Source organism: Rhipicephalus sanguineus, chromosome 1, assembly GCF_013339695.2.
Source record: "Rhipicephalus sanguineus isolate Rsan-2018 chromosome 1, BIME_Rsan_1.4, whole genome shotgun sequence".
NCBI lineage: Eukaryota > Metazoa > Arthropoda > Arachnida > Ixodida > Ixodidae > Rhipicephalus > Rhipicephalus sanguineus.
The window spans coordinates 206,223,544-206,244,307 of record NC_051176.1 but is presented as its reverse complement, the minus strand read 5'-3'; the positions used below and the strand labels follow the sequence as shown (position 1 = coordinate 206,244,307).

The 20,764-nt window shown below is 49.4% G+C and overlaps 1 protein-coding gene across 1 annotated transcript in view; it reads right to left on the bottom strand.

Moving 5' to 3' along the window:
* LOC119406177 (ankyrin-2) overlaps positions 1–18,625 on the bottom strand; it is a 345,579-nt gene extending 326,954 nt beyond the window's left edge. The window contains exon 1 of the mRNA XM_049418902.1: positions 18,343–18,625. Coding sequence (XP_049274859.1) covers positions 18,343–18,408 — 66 coding nt within the window. The 5' untranslated portion in view covers positions 18,409–18,625. The remainder of the gene's footprint in view (positions 1–18,342) is intronic.
* Positions 18,626–20,764: the final 2,139 nt, after the last annotated feature.

The window sequence follows — 20,764 nt, the reverse complement described above, 5'->3', positions numbered from 1 at the left end:
CGGCCGATTCAAGCACTTATGCAACACCGTAATTACTCCGAAGTTTCCCTCGACGCCAATGCATGCATTGCTGTGAAGACGCACTATACCATTCAACGGCGCCCCGATGGAGTGGATGGCAAATTCCATTTCCTTTCCTTGTCTAAAACAAGCATCAGCGTAAATAAGTTAGCTGAAACAACAGGTATCCTTTTATGAAATATGCAACCTTGAATATTTTAGGTGAAACACTTCCACGTGCAATATGCAGCTGAAATACGAGAAAATAAAGTTCGTGTAAACAAAGGAAAATTCATAGTAAAGCACTGTACTTTTCCAAATTATTGGAACGAAATTTCTGCTTTCTCTAAATCAGACTCAATTTTCTTTTCACATTTATGTCTTGTACACTATGCTCTACTTTGAAGGGTAGGCTTCCAATGGCGTTGAAGCATAGTTACTCTTTTGTTTTTGAACAAAATATATTTACGATAAGGAAAAAAAAAACAAAGAGAAAAAAAAAACGAAATTGGGGCGTTTAGAGTATCCAGCTGGTTCGTTTGGTGTGGAATGCCTCATTTACACGCCATCATACCCACAATACTAACGGTTCAGAACGACATTACACTTATTGAAGTAATATAGGTCTGATTTCAGTGCATAGCATCAGTGTATTCTTTTTTTATATATTTACGGAAATTACGAAACACTTGGTACTCGGTTCGATATTAAAGACATTATTTTTTTCCCGCTGTGTTATTCGGCATAGTTTTTAACATCTATCACTATTCGAACGCCCGTAGGCGTGCACAGGGTTCCCCTTCAGGGATAGGGGGGGGGGGGGGCGAAGGTTCATCGCTGCGCCCCCCTCCCTATTAAGTCAAAGTATGGGGCCGACTTTGCGCGCCCCTCCTCTAAGGTGACTAGGGGAGGGGGGGGCGACCGCGCCCCCTCCCCCCCCCCCCTCCCGTGCGCACGCCTATGCGAACGCCCATAAGAGAGCTCAATGGGCGTGTGCCGAACCGACTTCAATTCCGCATTTTGAACCTGTGAGGTAGAATTATGAAGATTTTAATTAGTGAAACTTAGCAAAAAGATTTGCGCAGCTCGCACTAAGTCGCGCAAGGATGGGTCACAGCAGAGCTGGTGTTCACGTTTCAGCTTCTCTTGTTAACCCATCTGTACAGACCATCTGTACCCATTTGTCAACCATCTGTACGGTCATCGAGCGCGTGCCGGTTCATGATGATGATAATTTTCTATCTACGACACACGGCAAACATCGACCATAACAGCTCTGCTGTAACAAAATTGTTCGCTTAAGACTGTCGGACGATTTCTGACGTCCCTCGCCACTCGGAATATCGAGCAACAAATATTACAAATTTGTTTCCAGAGTCCCTCACTTCTTTTTTTTTTCTTTTTTTTTGTGTGTGATATGGTTGATACTGTACATATATCGGCACTGTGAGGAGAGATATACTCCCGACTGCCAATTAGTAAATGTATATGCTTCTAATTCACATGCTAATACCAAAGAGCAGTCGTTGACATCGAAGACACGTACGTGTCACCAGTGTATCGTCTTGAATGCAGCGATGCAGCGCGTTTCCGTTATACGTGAAATAATATCGATGCGTATCCGGGATATCCGAGCGCGTATGGATAACTGCATTGTTCAGTCTACAAATAAATGACGCAGAGGATGTAGCCACAATATAGAAAATAAACGTTAATATGAAAGGAATGTCGTTTTATAGTTACATTGATCTAAAAGGACGCAGGCAGCACTGCCTTTGCGCGAATATGTTGAATTAGCCGTGAAGAGCAAAGGAGAATTGCATTACAGCCTACGAAGGTAATTCTACACTTCACCCAACGAAATTTGTTAAGAAAACATAACTAAGGAAAGTAAAAAAAGGGTGCCAGTAAAAAGATAACGAGCACAAAAAACGCACACAAAAACACAACAGCACTAAAGAGCAGTAATCAACGATGCCGTCCGCGCACTGTAGACCGCTGGGACATTAGGGTCAGAATCTGCTTTCCCTTGTGCTTAAAAGTACTTCCACTGGGGCTAGTTGATGTGGCCTATACTAAGGAGAGTAAAATACATTGATTGTATGCACTGATATTGCACAGGGGCGGCCGCCTCCCCCGAAATTCTCGCCTGTGCCCCCCTGCCCCTCCACCCCCTGGATAAAAAACAAAAAAAAAAAAAGAAACAAAAAAAAAAACTAGCACCGCTCCCGACTTTGTGCTTTCCAGTACACAGCCACGTACACTTTTTTAAAGACGAACTGAGAGTTGGGCAAGTTGGCGTGGGTTCATTTTGCGAAGAAAAACAAGGGAAAAACCTCGAACACGGCGAACAGACCCAATGCCGACTTTCAACTCAAGGCTTATTCGCGACTAACATTGGAACATAAAACAAACCGCGGTTAAGCAAACAAACGATTCCGAATGGTGCCGTCGTAAAGAAAGCGAAACGGAAAGAGACTGCATTACGCAATGGGCGACCAAACACTAAATTTTTTGCGTCGAAGGTCCCCCGTTGGGCCACGTACATGCGTGACAGCTGGTGACTGGCGCCGCGTTTCCTTCTCTTCCCACTTTCGAAAAACCGCCAGGCCAGCTCTCAAACAGACAGATCAAAGCGAGAAAAAAGGAAAAGGTGCCCACGACAGCGCATAGTATAAGCCGCCCCACATGCCTTGTGATGCGTCAAGCATTAATAGAGCGGATGAAGATCAAATGTGTCCAGCAAAAGTTTCAGTGGAATATTTTTGTCTCCTATAGTGTGCGCACAGGTTCCAGCTCAAGGACCGCCGTCCTCATTCAGGGGCTCTTCCGCGTGCACCTCCCCCTCCCCCATTTCTGCGAAACAACAGAAAACCAAGGTCAGCGAGTGCTATCCGGAATACAGCTGCCTCATCGGATGCTTTGAATCACCAATGAATTTTGAGCGCCCGTTCGGACACGAGTGAGCCTTAGGACAGCAGCCGTTACTCATCGAAGCGACAGAAAAAAAAAAAAGAAGAAAACGAACCAGGCGAATGGGAGGGGGGGGGGGTCGTGTTGAGCAAGTGTGGAGGAGGAGACAGCAAGAGATGGGTCAGTGAAGCAACTTCGAGCGCACCGAAGTCCCCTCATGAAGAAATATAAAAAGAGTTTATTACGAGACAAGTCGACGGCAAAATGCCACGCACGCACTTTCTCCCCACGGACTGCTTACACGGCCGCAGACGTCAAGGTCGCACATTTCAACAAACTATACATGGCACAGAACAAGCGGTTCTCGGCGCGGATGTTGCACATATTACAGAAGGGAACTCACCAGCATCTATACCGGCTGTCAGCTGTGAAATGAGGGACGAAAATTAGGACAAGCACAGACGAATAAAACAAGCGCTCGTCCCGCCTCCTTCATCGGTGCTTGCTTCTAATTTCCGCCTCTCATTCCATATCTATGTTACGCTAACTAGCCCTTCAAGAAGTATACTCCTGCTTACACCTACAAACGTTGGATGGAAAAGTTGCCACGCAAAGGTGCGCACAGAATTTTAGCCATGAAAACGATGACGGAGGCTATAATACACTTCTATACGGCATTTCATTACTGGCTTACACTCCCACTTACAATAAAAGAAAGAGAAGACTTGCGACTAAATTAATCTTCGATTCTCACATCTGCGCGTAGCAATTAAAACTGCAGCAGTGAGCAATAAAGCGGTTCGTATAGACCGGGGGAACATAAAGTGCGCAGTTACGCTAGCACGGCCTTCTCATTCGATGCTAAATCACTCTGACGCTGTTGAACTCTCTTCGAACAGAGGTCAGACGTCCAAATTGGCTGAGCACGACAGAGAGTGATCGTCTCCGCACACTGTACAGAGAACCATGGCGCACAACGTGACACATCTGTCACCGTTTTTTTTTTCTTGTTTCTTTTTTCGTGCCCCTCTCTTTCTCATCTCAACCAATTCGTCCAGCCCTTAGATTGGACGAATTTGTCCTGCATGCTACACTGCACTGCCGTGCACAGGGCAATTTAAGCTGGTTAACCTCCCCTCTCTCTCTTTCTCTCAAAGATGCTCATGAAAGCTGCATCCCGTCGAAGTTCCACGCTTTGTTTCCTACAGAGCACGGGCTGGTATACGTATACGCTGCCTCAAGTTACTCAGCAGGTAGTGCTTGCACAAAACTTTCGTTCAGGAAGAGCTCAGAATGCACCTGGTGTACACTCCTCGGGAAAGGAGGAGGGGAGAAATTGCATATGCTGGACGGTAGCACGCCACATGCACAGCAGCATATGCCACGACATTTCCTAGTTTTGAAGGAGAGCTGTTTCTAGCCTTCTCTCGAGGTAAACACCGCATCGTGGAAACTTGGAGGCTGTGATGGGATGCGCAGAAAGGGCGTCTTGTCCAACTCTCTGGGCCTTCGCATGCAGAGGCTAATCTTGCTGCGCAGAAGCGGCACGAAAGCCGGTATTGCGCCGCCAACGCAGAAAAGCGGAAAACTAAAGATGATGCGACAAAGAAACACAGGAAGCGGTGCATGCGAAACATGGATACCACGGCCCCCAGGACAACTAATTGGTATGCGAGGCGTAGTGCCACCACCGCCAACGCCACGCTCTCGCAATTTCTTGTATTTACTTGAGCCTTGTCGACACTGCCGTTACGAGGCTATAAAAGTGTTTCTCAGCGCAGAGTCGCCAGTGGCGTCCGGCATAGCGTCCAGATTGCCAGCCACGTGGTCCGCGCAGCTCGGATTGCGACACGCCGAAAGAGCGCATCTCCTCGTGGATGCTTCCCGAGGAGGTGAGTGATTAAGAAACGTCTTAAAGAAGGAGGAGGACCAACCCCCATGCAACCTGCCTTCTGTCCGCCCCAGCACGGCGCTGTCATTAAGAGAAAGTAATCCGATTGGCATGCGCGAGAGTAGCGGTTCTCAAGTCGAGCACGCTGTTGTCCTTCACGCTCGTGTGTATGTGAGTCGTTCTTCCGTTTGCGCAACGCCGGTTTACTCCATATGCACGATTAAACGACGCTGTCAGCCAGCGAGATAGAAATGACGTCACTTCAAGGTCGCTCTAGTCGTCATCTACGACCTGCTCCGCAAGGAAACCTCCCCCTCCGTTGCCAAGTTGGGGGCGCGTGCGAGGTCGAGGCGCCCCCGCTCTCGCGACGCGGTGCGCGCTTCAACCGTCGTCGCTTGCTCGCCGAGAAGCGGGCGACACCGTACGCGCGGCGTGCACTACTCCTCTTCCGCAAGGCGGCGAGCCTCACTCGAACCTGTCCCGCTGCAGTCGTCGTGAGGGCCGAGTCCGACCCGTTCGGGCTGCGCGAGCGGGCGCCGCCTAATCAAAGGAAGGGGGAGGCTCGGAGAGCGACTCCAAGGTCGCGACCGATGCATCACGCAACGCCGCTTGCGCAGGTTGGCGAGCCGAAAGCACAAAGTGTGAGCGCCGGATGCTGCCCTTGAAAAAAAAAAAAAGAAAAAAAAACCGCGACAAAGCCACGTGGTTCGGTATCTTACGTAACAATGGCGACGGGCTGTTTGTATTACGGAAGTGCAAAAAAAAAAAAAAAAAGCCGGCCAGTGCAAGGTCGCGTCCACTTCCTTGCCCGGCGTTCATTAATATGCCGCTACGCACTCCGGTTTCCATACAGGCTAACGAGAGCTTGGCCGCTCGACAAGAGCTGAGCACCCGCGCCGGAGGAACACCGAGAGCAGGGGGACGGTGGGCCCACCTGGCATCCGCACGCCACCCGTTAACTGTGCACAGCTGACCCACATTCCGCTCGCAGACCCCACCAAGAGTGTTTTCAAGGTGAACGAGAGGCATCGGGCTGGCCAGCTGTGCCTTCTTGAACGGCAGGCAGTCCACACTGTACAGGCAGTTGGTGCGGGTTTGCAATAGTGGTTCTCTCTCTCTCTCTTTTTTTTTTTTTTTTGCAGAAACGGTGTATTCATTTCCACAATGTAAAACCTACACAAAACCCAATATTTACACGCCCTCAATAACAAATATTCAATTTTTCTGTCATTTGCTTGAATTTATTGACCATCAATCCCATTTATTTGTTTGCTTCATTTTCCGGATACGTAAAACTGGCGCACTAACACGACGCAAACATTATTGCCACAGGCTGGCGCAACTCAGGGAGGCAGGCCACATCCTTCCGGAATTGTTACCGACCTATGACCTGTCTACCTTGCCCGTTATTTATTTATTTATTTATTTATTTATTTATTTATTTATTTATTTATTTATTTATTTATTTATTTATTTATCTATTTATGTTTACATACTGCAGCCCCGCTGGGGCTATTGCAGGAGTGGGGATCAAACATCATACATCAACTGCAGACAAAAAGTCACGATGCGCGAACATCTTCAGGTAAAGAATTCCAGTGTTCACTTGTCGAGGGAAGGACTGTGTTTGAACATGTCAGTTCTGGTTTGAAATCATTCAAAAGTTTTTAATACCTTGTACACATTCCTCTGCTCTATGCGTTGTCGGAATTCGCGGGAGGCAGTGCATTCAGACGCAGAAAGAATGGACGAAAGAAACAGAATAATAATGCTTGGTAAACGGCCAATGAGGGGGCTCGAATGTTCTCAACGTCTACCGAAGATAAATGAGAAAAAGCGAGTGCTACATAAATAGAAAACGCACAGCTATTAAAAGCGAATAACGCGCTCACTTTCACCAAGCTCCTCGCGTTTCTTTCAAGACGGCGTACAAGTAATAGAAGCTAAACAGCGTCCATTTGACATGAAGGCAGGCAACTTTTCAGCACTTAACGATGCCGTCGGCTCAAAGAGGTCTCGTTTCGCTCAGCGGCGAAAGTCACGCATACCGTGTCAGATACAGCGGTGGGAGGTAGCCGAGGTCCGGGCTGAGGACGCGGCGTTAAAGAACTCCCAGAAGGCCTAATTAGGCCGTCGCCCACAGTCTCGAAGAGTGCACGGCAATTACGGCCAACTGCGCGGCAAGTGCCGCTCCGCGTGGGTCATCGGCGGCCGTCGGTCGGGTCGTGAGCCACGCGGGCGCCGACCGCCGTGTGGCACGCCGCGTCGGCGTGGCTCGTCTATTAGGGAAACGCCACGGGTCATCGCTGCGAGAAACTGGCCGCCTTGCAAGGTGAGAGACGAATGACCGCCGCCTTTGAGACCATAGCTTGCCTTGGGTGCCTCCGAATGGCTTCCACGGGCTCAGTTTCGCTGCCTCGAATAAGCCCCCCCCCCCCCCCCCGCTTCTTATCCTGCTTTCTATACCTGCGCACTGGTCGACGCCAGTCCGCTGTTGATAATCACCGATGACACTCTTTGAAAGACGCAGTGATTCCACTGCTGCGCCAACTGCGCCAAAGTGCGCCAAATTGTATTTACTGCGCCATCCTGATAATATCGACGAAATTTGCGCCAAACTGCGCCAAAGTCTCGGGTTTGGGGGCGTCTATCACCGGCAATCGCACCGCCGGCGCGTCAGAACATGTGCAGCTCGTTCTTGGGGCTGCCAATAAAGTCGCAATCATGGACCAAGAATTATTCCGCTGAATAAATAGCGCTCGCGCGTGCGTTCCGAGTAAGCCACGATGCCATGCACGGTGCCGACGCAGCTTCTGTTCTGCAAGTCGGCTCGACAGCAAAACGCGCTCTCCGCAGAGGCTCGTGACGTCTAGGCCTATCGGTAGCGAGAAAGTGCGACGGCGATTCATCGGCGGACGTCGTCTGTTCCAGAAACGCCGCTGATAGCTAGTTTCAAGCGTTGCACGGCACGTAAGGAAAGCAATGTTCAGTAATAACTACATGAGTGCCGCTAAAATGTCTGTCACTTCTGTTTCCGGACATCGCGGAATGAAATCTGGGATCGCTCGCAGTAGATATATGGGACAATATCGAATTTTCCTTGCTTCGCGTTTATGGAAGAGCACGCGAAGGGTGGAAACGCGTTGACACTTTTCCACAGATATACTTTATCTATGGATCTTCATCCAGAAGAGCTTTTTCGTAATTCCTTCCGCCAGCACGTCCGAGTTTGTAATCACTCTGCGGTAAATACCCCCTAAAAGGCCCTGCCCTTTCGAGCTCACGTGCTAGGGTTCCAATTCGAATTTTTTGCTTGCTTTTTTAAAAATGTCATCTCATTAGTAAAATCATATCTCCTGGTCGGAGCAGCCGCAAATGCGCAGCTGTCAGTAGCGGGCCCGTCGCTGACGGCCCACAGTGAAGCGGCTACGCCATGTTACACGTCCGTCCCTCGCTTTCGGGGGTCAATAGCCAACGGTTAAAAAAACTAAGTTTGGCTTAAGAGCGAAGAAATTAATGCGATACCAAAAAATTGTATTGTGAAACGAAGTAAGACTAGCAGCTAACTCTTTTGGATCCGATCTCGCGTAACTCAACAAAACGCTGGTTTAAGGGAATATGGCCCCTCCAGGAACCGACACGTTTTCTTGCTCTGAGTTTTCTAAACGCGAAGTAAGCGTTGAGAGCACATTAAGTTTACGAGCCGTCTCCTGATGCCTCGAGATAGCGCGCGCGCAAGCGACTGCGCCCTTCGAACGATGCGCCCCCCCCCCCCCCCACCCTTCCGCTCCCCTGGCGTTTGATGAGCAATCTCTGTTTGATGAGCAATCGACGGCAGGCCCGCACGCGGGAAGATGTTATCTCATGCGCTGTCCGTGCAGCGGAGACAGACGGCCGGCTAGTTTAATCTCCGCTTCAGCCGCGTTCGTCGCCAGCGCTCGCGAGCTTTTACCCGCGGCTAGAATGCGCGTGGTGATGTTATTAATTTGGACTTTATACGGAAAATTACGGCAACGGCGACGGCAAAAATCCGCCGAGAGTGTCCATATAATTGCTATCGCAGGGGTCAATGTACGGGGCAGATTTTGCGCCCCCCCCCCCTCTTAGGTGATTAGGTGGGGGGGGGGCGCCCCCCCCCCCTGCCCCCCTGTGCGCACGCCTATGCTCCTGAGATGATTTTTTCCATGAGATTTGCAATGAATCGAAATATTTCTAGCCTTCATAAAAGCCCCATAATAATACTCAGGTGCTTGAATGTTAATGCAATATGCTTCTGTATTGCACTCCAGGATATAAAATTCGCTGCTCCAAAGTGCTTCCAGATGCAAAATTATCTGCTCCAAAGTGCTCCAAGATGAAAGTTTTGCTGCTCCAAAGTGCTCCAAAACGGAAATGTTGCTGCTCCGAAAATTGCTCCAAATCAGAAGTCCTCAGTAGCATCACTGAAGACGTTAAATAAAGCCTTCGGCGTTGTCCTTCCTGCCAAAGGCAGACTTTCCCATCCCAGTATACACTCGGCACGTAATGGAGCACGTGCTGGGTCGTACTGTTCATTGTTTGACTGAATTCGTAGACAGGCTCCCGTTCACATATTTAAACGAGGCACCATCGTACGTGCACGACATCTAAACAATACTTTCGACGTGTCACGTGTTGTGACGTGGCTCGGGAAGGGCGTGAAAAAAAAAAAAAAAAAACGAGGAAGAAGAACGGGCGCGAGATAGACGATCGGCAGCTTCGGACCGTCCCTTCCCTCTTGTGTACCATTTCCGCCTTTCTCGTCGTAAATAAGGCCATCACATCCGTAACAGCACGTAAACGTAGTATTATTGGCGCACTGATGCTCAGTAAGAGCAGAATACGGCGCTATCAGCGACTACACATCCTGCCGCTTCAAGTGATGCGCGTTGTCGAACGCACTGCGGCGAAGAGCCAGGATGTGCCAACCCTATAACGCATCCAAAGCGATGTCTTGGGGCGCAAGGACGACGAGGCGATCACTGCAGTACTTTGGCTGTTGCATATTTCAAAAAGCATCGGTATATAAAAGTATATATGATTCAGAGTTTCCGGTTCAAACCGACAAAAGATCAGCCAAAGTAAATTCAAAGCAAAACGCCCACTAAATGCCACGCATTCGCTCTCTCACACGAATATCATCGTACCAAATATTTCTTAGCCTTCTTTTCAGCACTTAAAGAGTCACCGCGACGTTGTCGTCTGTGGCAAAAGTAGTGTAATGTGATTGCCAGGGAAGGAATGCGAAAAGTGTGTGAAAAGTGCGCCGCCAGCGCTGTTGGAACACAGGTGTACACACGGTTACAAAATGACACGATTCGGCTTCTGCGTATAAAACGATCGATGCAAAGTTCTGAGAATAGGTCTTTAAAGGTCACCTACCTTATTGTTTGTCTATACGCGTTTCTACAGTCTTCGCGCCTCCTGTAACGCCAACTGGTGTCTCATAAATTATAACTATTTTTACAATCACGGTCGATTGACTGATGGAACATAAATGGTTCGAAAGCCGCAAAGAAAAAAAAAGTAAAAAGAAATAAACGAGAAAAATATGCGAAGCGACCTGACAGAGGGCATGGCATTAATTAGTTTTACCCAAACATGTACCCAAAGCTGAATGCGCGACAATTTTTGCCCGTTCAGTTCCCATTGGCCTTCTCCCCGTCGACCTCACCAAACATCCACGATTCACGGCGGCAACATCCGCATTTTACGTGACTCTGCGAGCTCTGGTCTAGTAGTTCTAATTTCTTAATGTATTACAACGATTTCAACAGAACTGCGAATTGCTCCTTGTCAACTTGCTGAACCGAGAGCTTCAGTAGAAGCGCGCGCGTTGGTCATTCGGTATGACAAGGATATCCTAAATCATACCGAAAGAGCTTTGAAAATGTCTACTCTGTGTTTAACTTCAGAAAGGTCTACTGTTTCTGACCGTAAAACGAGATGGTAATTAAGAGGCTGCCCCACTACCCATGGCAGTTGTAAGACCAGATTGAAGAAAACAATCAATAATTTTTTTTCGCTGAAGTCTATTACATAAAACAGGCACGATTAATGCGGCGTGCGCGTAACGTTTCGAAAGGAAACGATACAGATACGGATCGGATAGAAGAGCTGTACAAAAGGCGCGCACGCAGGGGCTCGGAAAGCACAATGTGGAACGACATGTAGCAACAAGAGCAAGAGAAGCCAGAAAATGAGTGGCGACGTCTAGCGAGGAATACAAATAAATTCGCGAAGAAAAGCAATAAGTAATGCGGAGAGCAGCGGGGAGCCTGCAGAATGAGTTGCGGGAGCCCGACGAAGTCGGTTCGCCCTTGCTTGCAGTGTGACTGGTTTGTCTAATGAGACGAACGGAAAAGCATGCTCCAACGCAACTTTATTTCTTCTCTTTCACCGTCACTCAGCCGGTGGACCTGAATGCGGCTGCTCTGTGCCGCGGTGACTTCCGCGTCTAGGCGCGCTGGTCATTCAGGGACTCTCTATAGGCGATCACGCAGAGGCGACACGGCGGTGAGTCAGTGAGTAGAACAGAAGACCTTGGGCGCAGGCCCGCTACGCCTATCTGGGTCGTGATCGCGAGCAGCGTCTCGTAAAAGGGAAAATAAAGACACAAAAGTAAGAAAGAACCGGTCAGAGTGGACGGCGTGGTGAGACGGCGGGCTTGTTACGCGGCCTCCTATTTATAGCGGCCCTGACCGTTACACGCAGTGCGCAGGCCGAGAGGATGAGGACGCATGCAGCAGGGAGAAGACGCGCCCCCGCCCCCGCCCCGCTTCGGATCGCGCGGCCCCGTCAATAGCGACGGGGTGGGCCACAGGCCAGTGACGCCGGGTCCATCGGCACGGACGAGCGCATGTTGCCTCGATGCATTCGCCCCACCACAGCGCATCCTGAAAGGATGAAAGAGCGTGCGAGTTAGCTGCACGACCTGACCAGCCGAGAGCGTTGGACAGCATGATTACGTGTTGCAGACCCACGCGGAGGCCGCGTTCATATCGAGGGTACAGTGTACTAGAAGGGGGCAGTGGAACGAACGAAGCGGCCGCGCCGCATCTCGGGTGATGCTCCGACGGGCGACCGTAGCGGCGGCGCTGTAGTCACTTTGTACTGAAGCTGTGGAGAGCGTCTGCATTTGGCGCGCGCTAGTAGCAGCCTACGAAAGCGTGTAATTGCGCGTTTTGAGCGCGTTTAATGCATTACTGAGCTTCAATCGGTGTCTCAATGCCTGCTACGCGCCATGGTGCATTAGTGAATATGCAGGCGTGCGAAAATTGCGCCGAGATATTCCCTGTTCTTGGAGCCTGCCGACCCCCAAAGAAGGTGACAATCGGATTTTGCGCACATGCATCTAGCTGCTCACTGATTGCTGTGCGGTTTGCAAGCAGCACCTCGAGCCGCGCTACACTATAAGTGACTACGAACACTGACTACGAAGAAATACCGAACCAGCGACGAAAGCCTAAAATTCTTCTGCCGGCAGTCTCTACCATATATCCAGAGCATTGATCTCTGTATGAGCTCCAATGCTCGATTGTTTCATGAGTAACCTGAGTACAAATGACTCTATCGCAACATTTATATTAGTGACGGCTGAGTTCTGCCAGTTTGGCGCTGTTTCTTTAAGGTCGAAAGGCTATCCTGTTTCAACAGCATGCTTCCGCGGTTACGATGCATCGGTTATGCGACCTTTGAGGGCTTAAAATACCAGGAAGGCGAGCCAGGAAGCCGAGCCGAAGGCGCGTGTTCAGCTCCGAGGCACAAACTTCATGCATCAGGGCTTATCTCAAGCACATTAAAATGCGCAGATGTAAATATAGCCCTTCGGTTATTCTGCCTAAATTCATTACAGCCAGTTCTCATTTTCAATGGGCAGCTTATATTGCACTTTTCCTGATCTATCGATGCAATTAGAAAAACTTCTGTTTGACACCGCTTTCGCTTTGTATTATAATTTCATTGCTTTATCTGTAAAGTGTCAGAAGTGAAGCTAGGAAGGGGTGCTCTATGCTTTGCGCGATTATATATATATATATATATATATATATATATATATTTAGACGCACAAATACGGCCAGTAAAGTATCCCCTCCCCACCCGGCGCCTAGCAATTAATAACAATATCCGTGCAACGCACCTGAGGACGACCGTTATTTGTACCGGTCGAGTTAACTTTGAGTTCCAATACCTTTGAGCCCTCGTAATGTCGAAGTCACATTTACAGCGCATTTGTAGACACGCACCGTACACGCAGCTTCGCCAACGCGCGGTAAATGTTCGGTGTGCTTTCGGCACAATATCAGCACACAGCTTTTTGAGCACAGTTAAACTCCATTAGAGCAGCTCAGTTACACTGAATAAACTAGACGCCGAATCACCATCGTACGAAAGCATTAAGGCAGAAGAAATCACAATAAGACACGCCCATTTTGTTTCCTCTGTCTCTTTCTTCTGGCGGTCGTTCGGCGTCTAGTTATGAGAGTAATTGTTCTAAATAGCCCAGCAATGAGTTCGGCTCAATTACACTGAGATCATGAATATTCACGGTCGGTGTCAGCCTGTTTTCATTTTTATATTTTGCGTACTTTCGAGCAGTCACTTCGGCTACAAGAACTGATTTGCAGTATCTCTCAAAGGCATATATGAAGCAAGCATCCATTAAAAGCTTTGAAGTTTCGTCCATGAAGGCTTACGACGACAATTCCTACGCTTAATAATGATATACACACAACGAAAGCCACATCAGTGCCGATTAGCCGGGTGCCGCCGACGCGTCCAGCAATTATAACGGCCCTATCTAGCGCGCGGCGCCGCGCGCCTTCAGTATCGAGCGACTGCAGCGCCGCCGCTACGGTCGACGCGGAAGGCATCAGGCGGCGAGGCGCGTTCACGCCACTCGACAGTTCTAGTACACTCTATCGAGGGCCCCTCTTCGGCAACTATAATACAGCGGCACCACTCGCGGGGTGCGCGCTCGAACGCTAAAGGAGGACGACCAAAGCTGTTTCCCAAAGCACGAAGGCGGGCGCAGGGGCTGAAAAAAACCTGTACGTGGCACATGCTTGCAGCGCTCTTCCCAACTACAGTGACTCGCAAACAGGAGAAAAAAAAAAAGCGACACCAGGACAATTGCCACATTACTTGTTATCCCTTAATCCCTTTCCATAGTTCTGGTTTGGTCAAGAGGTACGAGGAAGGGGGACCACGCGTGCCCGTTGCTGAACCTTATATATGACATTCTCGTCGGTGCAGCCAGTGAAACCTCTCTAAATGGGCAAAATATGTGACGAGACAAAAAAGGAAGACGAGATTGTCCGCACGTATTTTTAAACGTCCGCGTGTATTGTGCGCCGTATACTCTCGCACTTAGGCGTTCGCATCAATACCACCGTCATTAATAGCGAGGTCATAATCATCGGCGCTCTGGCTTTGGGCAATGTGCAGCGAGCCACAGCAAATACGTGAGCCATCGCACCATTTTAGCTCTCGTACCTCGTTATTGCACGAACGAAAATGGACAGGCTGGACAAAGCGGGAGCCAGGGGGAAGAGGGGGGGGGGGATAGATGCCCCCCCTCCCCGAAATTTTGATTATACAGGATGTTTAACCGAATATATATAATGAAAATAGGTGCTTTTCTCAAATAAGCAAGGCCTGCAGCGATTGCCCCCACCCCACGAAAAAAATTCCTCGCTATGGGCCTGGATGGAACAGAACCGATACTTTCTCCGGGCCGTGCATCGCTGCAGCTTTGCGATCATTATTACTGCAGTTTCACACAGATACATCAGTACTTCTCACTCTTTATGACAATAGTCTGCCTAAATTTGCGAACCACTGCAATTTGTTCTCATGCCTGCATTCATTGTTAGATTATGTTTGCGAACCATTGCAATGTGTTCTCATGCCTGCATTTATCGTTACATTATGTCACAGGTGCCCAAGGGCAAGGTCAAGTAAACGTTCATTCAAAGACAGGAAAAAAAAAAAGAAGACGATACGCAACAATGTAAGCCCGCGAATTCTGAGGAATTATATAATAAGTAAGCAATTACTGTGGCCAATTTGGCCACCAGTAACTACTTTAAAATGCATTGCGCAAAACTTTTCGCTTCCGCTTTATAGAATGAAAATGAACTGAAGGTGTAGCGCACATTTTTCAGACTCCATATCAACGGAGCACGGTTTCATAATGCTCTGTATGTTATTAAGTAGGGTATAGCCTAGGCTTCTTCCTATAGTAAGCTCTGCAAAACGTTGCGAGAGATTGTTGTCACTATTTCCCACAAATGCGCACAATTACAGACCGAGGTTCCATGTTGAGCACGCCGGCAGAGGTACAGCCCTAGCTGCGTAGATCCAGGAAGCTTCTTCGCAAGTATAAAAAGGAGAAGTAAAAAAGAAAAAAAAAAAGCACGGTAGGTGTATATACAAACTAAACCGCTGGTACGCGCCGTTACATTCCACGTGATGCTGCGTGTTTTTATCTGGCCGAATGCGCGCGTTCAATGTCACTCGTGTCGCGGCGCGGTGATGACGTGCGCACGCACGATACTTTTCCAAGATCGTCTCGCTGCCGCAGGCTGAGGAGAAAGGCGTGGCCGCACCCGCGGCGGTGACCTTGGGCGAGTTCCAGAGATGCCTCAGCGCTGGAGACATCGTAAATAAGCAGCGTGTTGCGCGGCGGCGGCAGTGGTGCATCTGCTTCGGGGGCCAGCCGGCTCTCTTCGGCGGCTCGAGGAGCTCATTTGAACGCAGCCAAAAACAACGAGAGTACAAAATTAAAAAAAAAAAATTGCGGAAGCGTATCAGCGAGGATAGTACAGGAAGTCAACAAGCTAGACCGCGTCTACTATCACAGGCGGCCGCCGACGGATGTAAGGCGCGGCACTGGACCGTATAAATTGCGTCATAAGGGGGTGGTGGGCGGGAGACTTGAACGACGGCGTGTACTCTGCCCGGGTCGTGGCCGCGCCGCGCGACCGGGCCGGCTGGCTCGCCCAGCACGCTTAAGCGTGCCCGCGCTCCGCTTCTCACGATGCCTCGATAGCGTTGTCAAAAGCTTGCCGCTATATAGGTCGCAGAGTGCAGTCAAATGGTCAGTTACGTGGTATTTCTGAGGCACCCTCAATCCTCTTGCACGAGGGGCTGATCTAGTTTTTAAAAATTTATTGCCGGGGAAGAATGTTTACAACAAGGGACCCACGTGTAATGACCCTGTCAACCTTAGTGCCTATGGCGTGTTTGCGAATCGTGTTTAGATGCGCGAGACGTCCCTCCTTATCGCTCCAAAGCGCAACATTCGGGCGCAGAACGAAGATAAGACCGACAAATGACTGGCGTATTACGTCGTTGCTGTTATTATGTTTGGAGATGAGGATGTTTCTACTGGGTACAAGGAATCTTTGTTGTTATGCTGTCATCTCTGCCCCCTTAGACATTTTATATCCTACGCACGCTAGATGTTACACATTCCACCCCTCCCTCGCGTCCTTTCGTAACCTCAAGTTTATTTTCATATCCGGGAGGCAACGACTGTTGGCGCACCAACGCGTCGGCGCCTGTTCAAACCATTGCTTGAACGTTGGGGCAGGGTGCAAGGAAAATTATATGTATCACTTTTCCAGGGAGGGGTGCAGCGGAAGGCGATAAGGGGTGGGGGGAGTCCCCCCCCCCCCCCCCCGAGATTTTCAATATTTTTGTCAAAGGGACGGAGACGACGCAAATGCGGATACAACATTGCACAAAGTTCGTTTCTTGAGCTTGAACTCAAAAGTATACTTTAGGGAATGAAATATCGCCCGATTAGCAAGGCGCAAGAGGCAGTGGCTGCCTGTACGGTGTCAAGAAGACGGCCGTGCACCTATGCGCGCTGCACAACCACCTGTTGCGGAAAGCGAATCAGTGTGCGACCGGCGAGGGCAAGGACATCCGAAGGGGATTTCCAGAGATCGAAGGCAGGAGCACTGGACAAACGCTTCTCGTCGACGAGCGCGAGCTCCAGAGTTCGCGCTCTCTCCACACTGACTGAGCTGTAGGCGCCAGGTGTTTTGTGGACAGACGCTGCGCTCTCGATAAAGCAATTTTCCGTGCTCTCATTCGACCACCGGAAATGACCCGAGTCGTTAAAAAATACGAAAATAAACAAGCGGGAGAAGGTACAGCGTGGAATGTGGCGCGATAGCGACGTTATCGATCACACTTCGGCATCAGCGTCGCGACGAAGGAAACGGGATCTATGCCTGCAGTGTCAAGAACGAAACTATGCCTCGCTGTGCGCTTCGCATGACATCGATCACACACGCCCGCGGCGCTGTTGGAACACCTCCGTGTACTCGGCGCGATTGCGCGACTCGAGAACGACGACGAATCGTCCTGTCGCTATGGCGAGAAAAAAAAAAAAATACGGGCATGCAACGTGAACACGACCGCTCCAACGGCCTGCACGCGCGACAACGAAGGCGTGGCTGAAGCCCCCGCTCGTTGTGCGCATGCGGGAACCGTAGAATTAAGTTATATTGCGTATGTGCTACGCCTCAAGAGTGCTGCGGCATTTAGAACAACCAGGGTGCATTGAACTAAACTTTCCATAAAACACAAAAGCACTTTCTACAAAAACACAAAAGCAGACAAAGTTCGCGTGCCGTCTATATTCGTTCGTTTATATATGCAAGGAAATGCACTATGGTTTTTACACGATAATGGGAGTAACATGTGCAAAAGAAAAAAGAACAGTGCGCTTTTGTTTATTATTATTATTATTATTATTATTATTATTATTATTATTATTATTATTATTATTATTATTATTATTATTATTATTATTATTGCAACTTATCGTTCACCCATCCTAATACGTGTGCACAACGCGAAAGAAGGCTTGCAAGAACCTCGAAACTGTTGCCCGCAGGGATTGCAACCTGTTGTCAGGCATCCAACACTCCTTTCCTAGCGCTCTTACTTCGCGAACAGACCGTATGTGACGGGTTGAATATTTATAAAGAACGCATTTTTTTGTGAAAGGCGTTCAACAGGCACTCTCTCATTGCGTATTCACGGTTGTAAAATATTTCAGCTACATATCGAGTGATACACGCTGGAAGGAGACACCTGCGAGTTGCAGTATATGCGTATCCTTTCTTTTCTTGGCACATGTCTCAACCTCTTGAAAAGCTCAACGTTCAAATAGATGGTGTAGCTGCGGCTCGCAAAAGTTACTTCCGCGAAATTGGTTCAGGAAAACCTAGGCAAATTATCTTCAGTGCATCAAGCGAACACATGCGGAAAAGTTTCTGGTCGGATACGTAAATACAATTCGACCAACTACAGTAAGAATGCGAGTAACGAGCTCACGAAGAAGACACAGCCTCCCTCCCACAGTCATCTACTTCGACATCCTGCTCAATCCTTTCCCCGCGTACCCCGGAGGCATGCACGGAAGCGATCACTACACTCAGGCGAGGAGCGTCGGCGGTGAGCACCGCCGTCGAAACGCAAGAGAGTCCGGTGCACCTCACCTGCGCGCTGTCAGGAATCTGGCCATTCGGGGATCCTGCAGGGGCGTCGTGTGCCGTGATCGCCATGTCACGGCCGTGGCACGACGCGCCACCGGGTATCGTTCGGTGCGAAGCCCTGGAGCGTCCGCAGAGTTAGCAGTCGTCACTCGCAAGCGCCGGGATGAAACAAGAGCGGATCCGGAGAAGTCGCTCTGCAAGGTACCGCCGATGCTGCGTCGAAAGACTGTCGCCGGAGCGTACCACGCCCAGCCGGGAGAGGCGAAACACGCTTTCGAAAGTGGCTCCTCGCCGCCGCCGCGCAGCGCCCGAGCCGTTCGCGGACGTCGGCAGCCAAGCCTAGCCGTCTGTTGTTGGGAGAGATGGCTGCTTGGCCGCCGAGCTTGAGAGAGAGAGAGCGCGCGCGTGGAGCGGAGATAGCGGAGAGAACGCCGGCTGTTTGAAGAAGCTGGCCGGCGCGGGAGTGGCGGCACAAAATGAGATCGAGAGCAGGAAGTGGCTAACTTCGTCTGTCGCCCCGACGTTGCTGATGGCTTGAGATCTCCATACGGAGACGCGCGTAATGCCCTGCTAACTCCTGTCAAACATTCAGCCCATCGATGTGTGGTACGGCGACAGGTTATGGTCACAGATGATCACTCCTGCGTGCTGCTTCGCTGGATGGCAGCTACAGGTGTCGTGGACGTTTTCTACTGTTGACTGAATTATCACCGTCGAACTACTCCACTAATACGCGCCTTCAATAAGAAAAATATACATGTTGGTACGGTGTTAGTAACCTTCACATTTCCGGTTATTGTCACTTCAAGGGCACGAATACTGGCGAAGCGTACAATACCGACTGTACGCACACACTCGCAGGAAGGAATAACAGTGCAGCTAGAGCACACTGCGAGTCTGAGCTTGAATACTTGAAGTGTGCATTGTTCGCGAATACGAAGATAATGCTGCGACCTAGCCAGCGCGCAGATGGGGTCGGCTGGAGTGGCCCTTTTCGGCGCGAATAGACCATCACCTCTTGGTATAGGACGGAGGTTGCCCCGAAAGAGAAGGGACAACAGAGCCACTCAGTGTCGCCGCAGCGAACACAGGCCCCTGGGAGCGTGGCCGAGGAGGACGGAAGCGGTGGCGGCGGCCGAGCCCTTTCGACCCCGCGCGCCTGTCGTCCAGGCCCGCTCGCCGCACTGAGAGGGGAACGGGGCGTCGTTCTCGCACTGCCGGGAAGTGCGGCCCCCTCGGCAGATGCACCAGGCAGTGCAACAAAGGCAGCCGCCTGTGTCGGCGGCCAAAATGGAAAGAAGCCTGGGCGTTAACACGGGAAATCAATCGATGGCCGCTGAAACCGGCCAGGGGGGGGGGGGGGGAAGAAGCCACACAAACCACCCGTCGTGTGCGCGCCACATCCACCCGATCAGGAAATGAGACACGTTGCGACTTCAATTTCTTGCAGGCGCACGGTAGCATACTTCGCGCAGATTTGCTGCTGCGACCCAGCGCGCCATTCCGAGGGCACATGTAACTCCCTGGGACAAGAGCCTACAGGACACAGGCTCCAAAGCAAATGTAAATGTCTGCTGTCAAGGCATGACCCTCATGATTTAATGGATAACTGTGTAGGTCGCTAACACTTATTCGAGTTTGAAGTTTCTTTTATTATTCTTTGAATACATTGAAGTGGATGCAGGTATTACACAGACGAGGATCCCGTAGTCAAAGACTGCATTAGTAAACTCGGTTAATAATAGTACTTGATGAGGCGTGTGAAAGTACAGCGAACATAGGTTAAAAAAATCAAATAAACACAAATGCTTGAAATACAACATAAGAAATATTAATTAAACGAAGTACAATTGTCAAGAGATGGTGTCGTAGAACTTAAAAAAACAGTGAATATAAATGGCAAAATTATAAATATAGCAAAGAAATGTAATTGAACAAATAAAGTTCGGTTGTCAAAAATATAATCATGACTACTTAAAAAATAGGAGACAGTATAATTCAATTCAATTTTATTTTATTTTCCCATCTTACCACACAGTAAACAATGAACAAAGTAAACTTAGTAATACAGGTAAACAAGCTCAAGGTCATGTTTAATTACATAAAATGAGGACAAAGATATGATGGTATTGGGTAAACTATTCCACAGTGTTATAGCCGTGAATGTCGAGGTCATTTTACCATAATTAGAATGAACAATGAGCCATAGAAATATACTCTAGAAGAACTTGTTTTTGGGTGAGTTGGTGCCTTAGTTTGCTGAACATATCGTAAGTGGCGCGAAGCTAGGAACATGAAAAAGGGCCGGAGGAAAGAGACAGAAGAGCGCCAAACTACCAACTGTTTATTGCCAGCGCAGGCTGAAAAACAGGTAAACTTCCACACATGCGCAGTGGAGTGGAAGAGTTACCCCATACATGACATC